The following is an 11,316-nucleotide window of genomic DNA, read 5'->3' on the forward strand; positions in this document are numbered from 1 at the left end:
AATTTATTGAACATGTACTAATATTTATAATTTGATTGCATAAAGCCATATTGTTAAAATAGTAGGTTTGCCTTTTTAGAGAATACAAAAAAATGAAACAAAAAAATTATTAATTGGTCTTCGGTTAACCCTAGAATCAGACCGAATCCATTGGGTTGGTCCGATCCTCGATCCCAGGCTTAATAAGATTGGTCCTCTGCCCTAAAAATTGAAGATTAATACTTGTACGGATTAGTCCTAGGATTAAGGAGTGGACCGGCCCAACCCAAAATATGATCACCCCTACTTAGCGTTGTTCTTAATTAAATGAGTTGAAAATAAGTTTTTTCCATTGCACTAGAACCATCATCAATTGGGCTTTGCTTTACTAAATCCATTGTCAGCTATATCTGAAATCTTAGACAGCCCGTGAATCACCTAACTCATTAATTCAGATTAAAATATGAGTCCATAACCGGTTTTTGTCACCTCTACTTGACCTGTCGTCTATCACTCTCATATGGAAATGAATTAAATAAGCAAAACTAAAAGGGAGCATAGGCCTTTGGACCAATTTCTACGGACCCTTTTGTTTGCTTTATAGTAGATGAAAGTGTTCTACATATATACATCTGGGATTTCTCAAAAAAATTTCCCCGACTTAGCCTGCAATTGAGCAAGTACTGCGTTTAGAAATAATATAGCTCATGGTAATCAAAGAGGGAAACTTACCAAGTCAGTTCTGTGTGTATATCCAATTAAATTGCAGGTGTAACCAAATGTAAGCTATGCTCGATGCTATGTATATGTCCAATTAAATTGCAAATAAGCGTTTACTGTGATACATGAAACACTCATAAATTTAGGATAAAGGAAAACTTGAACGTGCTGGTGGACTTTGGCCATCGGGGCATCAAATGAAACACTACTTACTGCAGTCACAAATCGACAAATTTTGTCGCAATGATACAAAGGCAGAAAGGAAAATTGGGCTCACAGGTAATCTCATAAAATTGAATGATGGTTGATCTTCCATGGCCAGCCCACTCATTCTCCTCCAGCATGAATGGTGCTGTAAAACACGAATGATCCCAACGTGCAAACATAGATTCTGGCCATCCTGTCGCAATAACAAGAGACAAAGTTAAAAGATAATATAATTTTTAACTGATTGAATGAGCATAATCTAACGGCAGTACCTAATTTGGATCTTCAAGGTGAATATATGCAAAGATTCAAAAATTCTTCGGGAATGGCGTTGGGGACGTTGGAGGCTTTAGGTCTTCATAACTGCTCAGCAGAGAAACAAATAAAGATTTTATGAACATGATAGCAGAGAATTTGCATAAGGTAGTGTGTTGTATAGAAATTATGAACATAAGCAGTTAAACATAATGTAACATTCAATTGTGCGCCCTGACAACCCAAATCACATCTGTTAAATACTAAACCAGCAAAAACAAGCAATGCACCTAAAGGGCTGCCTGCTAATGTATTAGTAAATATTGTTCATTATGCATCTAAATCCTCAACTCATAAAGGATCTCAATCTCCAAGAAGCAAGTATTGACACTTATAAAAAGCTTACACTGGATATGGAGATAGTGGCCCCAGTTTTCTCTCTTCATGTTCCTCTCGGTCTTCTGGATTATTTGTCATCAAGGCTGAGGCTCTGGAGCACCATTTCCTGAAACGTCCACAGAGACTGAGGATGCAGGCTGTATGACTGGTACACTGGGAGATGGCGAAGTAGGGGGCTTCAAATCTTCATATCTGATGACAAGGTAAAGATAATGTACCAAGGCTAGAGGCCATTACAACATAAACTACAAATTAATGGTTCCAATACATTAGAAATTCAAACACTACAGGACAAAATGCAAGATAGAACACTATTTCTTCCCACTCAAGTGAAGTGTTCTGAATAGAATGAAAGGAGTAGAGCTAATTCCTGACAATGCCAATGGCAAATGATGTCATGTAAAGGCAGTCATTAAGGCTTCATATTGTGCCTTACCCAGTCCTCGCAGTGTTCAAGGCACTTCATTGGGTCAAAAGTTTTGCTACCTTATCCTCGTGATCCAAATAAAGAAGATAGGTAGAAGTAGAGCAACATGAAACTCAAAGGTGGACGCTAGAAAGTAACATGACCAGATGATGCTTGCAGTAAGAGACTTCAGAAGTTGCTTTTCCTGATGGATATGTGGATTGGCTTTTCTAAATGTCCTTATTTCTCACTGTGAAGAATACAATCTCAAAATCTTTCTATAACTTGGTTTACAATAGCTTTCAATGGCAGAACCTCCTATAATAAGTGCCCAAAACCAGAACTCATTAGAAACTTCCATTAGATGTAGAATAAAACCAAGTTTTCTGATCTTGCAACTTGCTTCTTCAGCATGATCATGTACTTGCTGGTGCATTGAGTCACCACATCTCTCCCATCTTATGATGCATACAGGTCAAATAGAGCTATTAGCAAGTACGTCATACGAATTTCACTTAACAACCGAGAGCTACAGGCAAGAGACCAACCAATTTACTTATCATCACAATTAGACATACTAAAAAGCTTGGCAGCACAGTGACACTGAGCTGATATGAAAATTGTGGACAACTTGTAAGAACAGGAAAAGCACTTACACATAGTAGGGCGACTGGTAACTTTCAACACTCGTAGAACTTTCAATTGCCACATTGTTGCCTCCAGCAACAGGGATCAAAACTTCATCTGTTTTAGAGATAACAGGAAGCACTGTTTTGGGACCACTTGGTTTGGGACTAGGTGAGCTTGGCGGCTTCAGTTCGTTGAATCTGACAGCAGTGCAGCCATTAGATGCAACTATTGAGTATCTCAATTTGGAATAAAGAGAAAGTTTGCTTACATGACATAGGGAGAAAGTGGTGTTGCCTTCTCAGCTGGTACTTTCATTTTTATTTCATCAATGCTAGATAGAGAATCTGGTCCACTTGTTGGACTGTCAGAAGGACCGATCTTGGAGACAGTATCAGGATTTTCTTGTTGTCCACTAGGTGGAGTTGAAGTAGGTGATATAGGTGGTTTCAGATCTTCGGAACTGCAACCAAAAACAGAAAAGAAATTAAAAGAAAAGAAAAGGGGTCCTTCAGTGCTTCTCTTGCAGTTATACCGATGAAAAGCATGGGAGATATGATAAGCATGTGCTTGCTCTGGAAACAGGAATCCGGTGCTTGAACTACAATCTGTTTTTTTAAATTTACATTTTGGGACCACTTGGTGTGGGGCTGGGTGAGCTTGGAGGCTTCAGTTCTTCATATCTGTCAAATAAACGCAGCGTTTAGATAAATCACTAGATAATTCAATTTGCAAAATGTTCAAATTTAGCTCACGCAGCATAGGGAGAGAGAAGTTTTGCTTTCTCAGGTGTAGGTTTCACTTCTATTTCATTGACACTAGAGCTAGACTCTTCTGCACTTGTTGGACTGTCTGAAGCATCTTTCCATGTGATGGTATCTGGATTTGCTTTTTGTATACCAGGTGGAGTTGGAGTGGGGGAAGTAGGTGGTTTCAGATCATTGTAACTGCAGCGAAAATCAAAAAAAGAAACGAGTTACATATATACTTCTCTTGCGTTATGTTCATAGATAGTGGGTACATGATAAGTATGCACTTGCTGTGTAAACAGGAATATGATGCTGGAAGTAAAATCTAGAATTTTGAACTTTTAATTTTCTACGTATTTGAAATGGCCAAAGTCTGGCTTGCACAAACATGCATGAGCGTGTGGGTGAGTGGGGGTGTGTGCACGGGCATGTGTGTGTGCATGCTCGCTCATATGCATGCATGTCTGTGCACGCGCGTGCAAGAGAGAGAGAGAGAGAGAGAGAGAGAGATGCAGCCATACGGAATGACATACACAGGGTACGGAGAGAGTGGCCTAGTTGCAACTGCTTTGCTTTGGGAAATTTCCTCAACAACTGGGGTGTTTGGAGACACCGACGTGAGTACATTAGAAGGTGCAGGAGAAGTATCATCAGAAGCACCAGGTTCCTGAGAAAATTTCTTAAAAATTCAGTGTGCACTTCTAAAAGCACAGTGAACTAAATCAGATTCTTCACCTCTAAAAGATCACAGGAAAATCTCATCTTGGGAAACCTCATTTCACACTTCTAAAAGTGCAGTGAGTTAAATCATATGAACTTTATATGCAGAACTAGATGTGGAATTGTGAACTTTAGTTCCTGAAGAGTTCGCTAGATTTTTAAAAGATATGAATTACTCATCCTTCTTTTCCAAATTTCTATTTCATCTACATTGTTACTGCACAAGAAGGACATTAATTAAAAATTACAATACAAAAATGTGTCTTCATAGAAGATTTGAATTAATGAAATCTTCCGTATGGAGCAAAACCAAATCTAATCCACTAAGCATGAAGACGAGAAGGACAAGTCACTACATGACTATCCAGATATATGCTTGATAGAAACTTTGAGCACATTTTGTTAGTTTATACATTTCAGAAAATAGTTGTTCAACATGGTATTGTAGCTTCGGGTGAAGGGTTTGAATCTTTGTACTCCCTCTTGTTGTCATTAAGCCTGTCACAATTGTTTGCCCTCTGGCAATTATTTGATGTGGTTGTTGCTACATTATATGTCATTGTATAAGATAGCTTAAACACCAAAGGGAGTACTAAGACATATACAACCCTGATATACAATGCTAATATGTTTGCCCATACCTCAAACTTTTGGGAGCAACAGTTGATCAACAATGACTAATTTCTAACTAGGAGGATTTGACCGTGTCAAAAAGCATGCTTAACCAAGAACAGTTTTTGCAAAAATTATTGCTTATAACATCAGCATCAGAGTTACAGACCCAAAAAAAAAAAAAAATCAGCGTCAGAGTTTTACAAAGTGTGAAGATTAAGAAATCACCATTAGCATGGAAACAACAATTTATAGACCGAAGTTGCTTAACCATGACAAATTTAAGCCTATGCTTTGTAACTATAATCATTAATACCCTTTTTCATAGGAAAACCTGAATTGCAAAAAAATACCTCACTCTCATTACTACAAGCATGTTAGATTTGACTTTTAACTACCTTTCAGTGCCATAACATGCTAAGACAAGCAAAAACACTCTAAAAGAAGTAATGAAATTCTGGTTTTCCTCTTGTGAATAATTGTAAAAGGCATTATAATAATATTGATAGAAACTTCAAGTTTAGCAGGTTATACATGGAAAGAGTCATACCTGTGGTCCTTGGCGTTGTGATGGTATCTTAGCAAGAAGCTCTTCCATGGGAGTCAGTGGAGCAGTTGTTTCAGCAATCACTTCCACCACTTTACAGTATGAAAGGCCACTGTTTTTGGCCATGACTGCCATGAGTTCTGCCACCTGAAATAGTAAATCAGAAATGCCTTTCCTACCATTGGCAATATTGAAAATGTGTGACACTATCCCTGAGAACACTTTCCCCCACAAGTGCTGCAAGGGTGGAAATCTTTTTCATTCAAAACAGAGAATAAATATATGCAGTATTTATTCAGAATGCAAACTGAAATGCTAGCAAAAACAGTAAAAGTGACTCCTCAATTCATCATTTTTGAGGTGGAATTTTAACAAGTGCAAGACCTCATACATATACTATTAATTCAGACAGATCTGCACAGCAGTAAGGAGCATGAGTTGAAATGATAGAACAAACCTGATACACCTAAAAGGTGATATGAAAGAGATTAAAAACAGAACATACAATGTGTGGAACTTTGTCCTGCCACTGCCAATAAGCCTAAATCTCGTGCAAAAACAACAACAATAAATGAAGCCTTATCCCACTAAATGGGATCAACTATATGAATCTTAGATCTCATGCAAAGATGCAAAAATCTTAATTCAGAATGTTGCTTGGCCCATCTGCTTCACTCGCCCAGACCAAAAGCAAACAAAATACACCTCCCAGCAAAGTGTTCTGTATATTCAGAAAATAATATCTTTACTTTCTTTAAAGTTATATACCGTTTGGTTTTTTCCCTTCAGTAAAAAAGAAATGTCTTCAGTTTCTTGATAGCTAGAAAATCTAAAATTGCTTGCTGACTTATGCATATATGCAAATAAACTTGACAACTTTACCTGAAGGTTTGAAACTTGGCCTCCAAATAAAGTATCTTCCTCTGACAGAGTAACATTGTGAGTTTCTTTATAAGCATCAGTAGGCCGCTCCATTCCCCCTGGCCTCACTATCTGAATTAAAACTTGTAGATTAGTAAGATTATTCAAAAACTGTGTTCAACTGAAAAGTTGATTCAAGAAATACTCACAGTGTAAGGAATACCACTGGCTATAAGTGCTTCTTCAGCTTTTCTTTTCCAGATTAACACTCCCCAGAACAAACTTAAGGGGCAAGAAAGCAGTCAATTGATCATGTTTAAATATCTTTATGAATAGAGAATAGTCTCACAAAAAAAAAAAAAAAAAAAGCCCACTTACTTCAGTATAGCCGCAGGAAATCCGATCTTGTTTGTTCCCAAAGATGAAACCATGATGAAGTGGTTAACTTTGGCCAAAGTTGCTGTCCAAACAGAGATAACACAATTTGATGGAGCCAACTTCAAGAGAAGGCACATATAAAAACTACAGTTCTCTTTCATAAAGTTTAGTCAAATTCAGTTTCACCAGGTTATTTTAATGAATGTAAAAGATCCAATAAAGATTTTGCAAATTGCTTCCTCAATTCTCATGGCCAAGTCTTCATTTGTTACTCTTGTAGTTCAATGATCTTACATTATGCAAAAACCTAACGATCTAATTGTTGCATAAGAATCTAGAGGCGCTAAAGAAAATGATCTTCGTTGGCCAGGACTCAAGAGACCCCCCTTGATTTTGAAACTAATGAACAATTATATGGTGTATGGACTTTATCTACCTGCATCAATGAGGTTCTTCGTAGCCATATAGTCAATTCTGTATGGGCCCGTCACATCAAAAACTTCCTTTTCGCTTGCACCAATGCAGCATATAACCACAGAAGCATTGGCTAAGGCTGGCCTTATCTGATCTGGCTTCTCCAAGTCACATTCCACAACTTCAAGCTTCTCTACAGCTGGGCTAAAAACCAGAAAATAGCCGTTATTTGTTATCACAGAGTATCTTATAAACAATAATGGATTTGTACTACTCTTCTTTCGTCTGGAAATTTCCTCTTCGAATTATTTAGAAAGAAAGAAACAGAACATAACTCCCAGCTTTCCATATTTTATTTTCTTACGTTTAAACCCCTCCTTTGTGTCATCCCCCTCAAACTTCATCTGTTTGACACTCTGCAAGAAGTTTGTCATTAACTGAGTCATTATAGCAGGAAACTGGCAAGCTATGGAGAGCAAGTTAAGATCAACCAAACCTTCTACCTGCACAAGAGTTACTGCTCTTTTAGCACTTCGCACACCGGCTCTTACTCGATATCCTAATTTCAAAAGCTCCCTAAAGAAGAATCCATCCTCTTGATCAAACGAAAGTAAGGTATAAAACAGTTTGCATTGGAAGTGTAAGTTCTGGAAAGCAACCTCACAGTCCGTGATCCAACTTTTCCAGTGGCACCAGCAACAAATACAAGACCCTCATCTTTCTTATCAACATCACTTGGTATTGCTTCTGTTGTTGCAAAGCTCATTCTGGTTGCACCTACAGGATTGATGAAAATTTTAATCATAATGCAGATAGCTACCTAGGAGAAGCCATGATACTTCCAATGAGGTTAGTACTATTAGTTTCAGTTCTGGCCAAAAGAAAATGATAATTGCATTAGTCTTGCTTCTACAATTTTATTAATGACTTCAATATCTAGTCCTAAAAATGATGCCCAATCTACCGCCAATGCAATATTGTGTACAAACAAGAGACCAATACATTCAGTAATGAAACAAATTAAAAAATGCATACAGCCTGACTGGGATGCATGAAATTCAAGTCGCGATTTAGAAATGGGAGCCTCCATTTCCAATTTCATGCCCATTTAAGCATTATGCCAATTAAATTGTGGACTCTAACTTCCTACACGCTAGAATTGAAGAATTGGCGTTCCTCACCTCACCGATCCATGATATCATAACATGCACTGCATAAAGACTATTCATCATTTACCACCCCCCCCCAAAAAAAAATCGCCATCAACCACCACCCGCCACCACCATTGCCATGCGTTACTTTTCCCCAATGTGATCACGTACTGCCACTTCAACCACAGAACGTTCCGCATTCAGGTTCATCTTATCACCTATTACTTTCAATTAGCATTACGAAATGCAAGTCCAAAGAAGAAAAAGGTACAGATTACACTAGACTGTTCAACTTCACTATCTCATTAGCAAAACAGTTTCAAATGCCCAATCGAAATGCCACTTCCAAATCACGAAACCCCCCAAACAAGAACCCAGTATCCCAAAAAACACACTGCTTCCATATCTCCACTTCCAGATTTCCTCCAAGCATAGAAAAACCCACCATCGAAAACTACATCTTCCTCGACCAGAACGACGCCGCCGCAAACGACATTGTGCTGCACCACCCATCTTCCCTTCCACGCTCCCGCGCACAACGTGATCGAGGCGAAGCCCCTAGCGTTTTCAGGCGAAAAGAGAAAAAAAGGGGGCATGAAATAATCGGCAGAATAGGCATACCGACCTGGAGCCAGAGCCCTGAGCTCGAGGGGCCTCGTCTTCCCCACGAACCGGTACCGCCTCGCATTGTTCGGCAGCTGCAGCACCTGGCCGTGAAGGAACGGCTTCTCGAGCGGCCCAGTTCGCGAGGAGGCGATGGCGTTGGCGCTCGGCGCCTGCAACGAGCGACACTCCATGGCTACGAGAGGACTCCAGGAGCTAAGAAGAAGAAGAAGAAGAAGAAGAAGAAGAAGAGTTTTTTTATTATATATATAATTTATTTTACTGAGTTTTTGCTTCGTCTTTGTTTTTGGCTTTGCTATCAGCAACTGCAAGTTCTGGCAGAAGTGGAACTCTGTGGATATGATGGGTCCCATGGTAATCTAGTTGCATATGATGTTGTGTGGTGGCTAATGGTGGCTACTTGCTTTTTATTTTTATTTTTATTTTTTTCCTTCCCAATCTATTATTTATAATTCAATTGGGAGTTATCTTCTTTTCTTCCCTCCTCCAATTATATATCGAGTTACCGATCTTTGGTCAGATTATTTTTATATTTGTACTAGTAACCAAGCAAATTTAGGTGGGCACCTCAATCGCAGATATTTACAAAACATAAAAATCATAAGAGATCCATGCATTTTTTTTTTTTTTTAAGGTTTGATATGACTACAGGTTAGCATAGATGCACAAAATCGTGTTATGCGATGATTAAGATGATTGGCAAGCAAAGTTTTTACATATTATTTTATTTCATTAATTTAAAATGTATGGTGATCCTATTCTAGTATAAATATATATGTGCTTGTAAGTAAGTAGATTGAGTCAAAGATCCAAAGTCTAATCAATTGTGATGCACATCATTTTGTAATGTCTCGGAAGCTTTTTTGTAGATTGACAATTGACGACTTCTTCGTTTATTGTTAGGCAACCCTAATGGAGAGTACTGTACAACACTACTTCAATTCTTGTTCGGAACCATTCATGTACTTTTTGAAAGGCATTACCACTAATCCTTGATCGGTCCAACGATGGAATTTGTTGACATTAAGGCTGTAAGAAATATTATGACATGGCTCGACGTTGTTAGAAATTCGTTGACTTGAATTCATATATATATTTTTTCAATGTTCTCTCTTTTTCTCTCTCTCCCCAACTATCATCGTCATCATCTTCTTCCCCCTTTTCTTCTTCAACATAAATTCCCACCAAATCCAAACAAATACCCACCAAATTTAACATCCCCACCAACGTAAAATCTTAAATGGCCATGGCCGCGAACTTGAAGAAAATCCAGCCACATGGTTGAGCTAGATGAAGCTCATTCGGGCATGGCCATGATCACGGAAAAACTCCTGCTGTTGTGCAAGTTCGATGAAACTCGAATGGCAATCATTAAGCTAGACAAAGTTTGAATGGCCATGGGTGAGCTTGACGAAGCTTAGCAGTCATGATAATGAACTCAAATTGGATATAATAATAAAAAAAAAAACAAAGTTGGAAATATTTAGCAAAAAAAATATCCTAACCAAATTCTCCGTTTTATTTAAAATGTCTTAATTCTAAAATTTCAAAGATTATTTTCCATGTTGAAACCATTAGCTGGCACGTGTGCATTAATTATTCATTTTAGGGAAACCTTATAACACCAGCAAAAAGAAAGCAAAATGTTCTTCCAAAATCCAATGTGCATCTTTTCAAAATGGCTTTTTCTTAAATGCTAGAGTTCCATCCATTCCTAGTCTTAATGGCAATTACCCAATTGCCCATTTCACCTATATAATCTTCCGTTCCGATGCTTTGAACATCCGATGCCTTATACATTCTTTTTATTATGGTAATGAAGTCTTTTTAAGTAGGCAAATCCCAATTGCATCTTTATTATACGGTAATGTGTTAAATGTAAAATATGAAAAGTATCCATTGTCTTTATGACAATCACTTGTTCTCTACCTATATAAGCTATAGCACTTAGGCACTCAAAATATCGAATGCATTATGTCTAGAGAAATGTCCTCTCTCGTGACCTCATTGCCTTACTCATGATGTCACAAACTTATATGAACCTTATTTACCTTCATGAGTGTGAACTTAATATGAATCTCCAATGCTCAACCATGAAAACAATCGGATCAGTGATTTACCAGAAACTACAAATTCACGGTAAAATTATGAATATGCTTGCTCATCCGTCATTATTCTATTCCATAACAATTGAAATGTTGTATTTTTTCTAATTTTTCAATGCAGAGAAACAAATTTATCCATGAAATAGGTGTCCAGGGAGTGACCTTTTTTGTGATCTCTCTGATAATTTCCACGATCCCCTTCATCTAAGGATCGAGGTCCGCCAATCGTCTTCCTGTGAGAAGGAAGGGGAGGAGAACCAGACCAAAACCGCCCCCCTATCACTACAATATCAAAAGTCCATGATAGCAAAGTACAGTGAAGGAAGAAGAAATGCTTATAAGGAGATTTGTCATCGGGCAAGACCTTTGGTCTCTACTTAAACCTTGGTATTAGAGCAAGATGTTAAATCATTCTACATCGGTTGTACAGTTTTCCTGATTTTTCATTGTCGATTGTGACACTTATGTTATTGGTCTACATGTAAATCCCATTTGAAGATGAAATATAAGATTCTATTCCACTATTCACATTCTCTCAATCATATTCATATAGTCCATATCA

General features: G+C 37.9%; 1 protein-coding gene across 2 annotated transcripts; it reads right to left on the bottom strand.

Annotated features, from left to right (window-relative positions):
• Positions 1-761: 761 nt before the first annotated feature.
• On the bottom strand, positions 762-8,859 carry LOC104452656 (protein TIC 62, chloroplastic). 2 transcript variants are annotated; one of them, XM_010067118.3, is made up of 17 exons: positions 8,651-8,859; positions 7,534-7,651; positions 7,378-7,450; positions 7,239-7,290; positions 6,897-7,073; positions 6,461-6,542; positions 6,292-6,364; positions 6,104-6,214; positions 5,225-5,368; positions 3,876-4,009; positions 3,349-3,540; positions 3,220-3,276; positions 2,865-3,056; positions 2,623-2,793; positions 1,568-1,752; positions 1,179-1,269; positions 762-1,099 (listed from the first exon to the last, which is right to left on the bottom strand). In XM_010067118.3, the coding sequence occupies exons 1-15, from the start codon at positions 8,820-8,822 to the stop codon at positions 1,638-1,640; spliced, it is 1,863 nt and encodes a 620-aa protein (XP_010065420.2). In that variant the 5' UTR covers positions 8,823-8,859; the 3' UTR covers positions 762-1,099; positions 1,179-1,269; positions 1,568-1,637. The 2 variants fall into 2 exon arrangements, with proteins under 2 accessions (XP_010065420.2, XP_018715350.2); XM_018859805.2 differs by lacking the exon at positions 8,651-8,859 and adding an exon at positions 8,471-8,644.
• Positions 8,860-11,316: the final 2,457 nt, after the last annotated feature.

Source organism: Eucalyptus grandis, chromosome 7 (assembly GCF_016545825.1).
Source record: "Eucalyptus grandis isolate ANBG69807.140 chromosome 7, ASM1654582v1, whole genome shotgun sequence".
In the NCBI taxonomy this organism is placed as follows: domain Eukaryota; kingdom Viridiplantae; phylum Streptophyta; class Magnoliopsida; order Myrtales; family Myrtaceae; genus Eucalyptus; species Eucalyptus grandis.

Excerpts from the sequence above, each read along its gene's own strand:
- LOC104452656 (XM_010067118.3), bottom strand. The coding sequence starts at position 8,822 with ATGGAGTGTCGCTCGTTGCAGGCGCCGAGCGCCAACGCCATCGCCTCC. Across the intron at positions 7,074-7,238 it reads CACAAAGGAGGGGTTTAAAC|CTGTAGAGAAGCTTGAAGTT; the intron begins GTAAGAAAATAA and ends TTTTTAGCCCAG. Across the intron at positions 6,215-6,291 it reads CCAGTGGTATTCCTTACACT|ATAGTGAGGCCAGGGGGAAT; the intron begins GTGAGTATTTCT and ends GTTTTAATTCAG.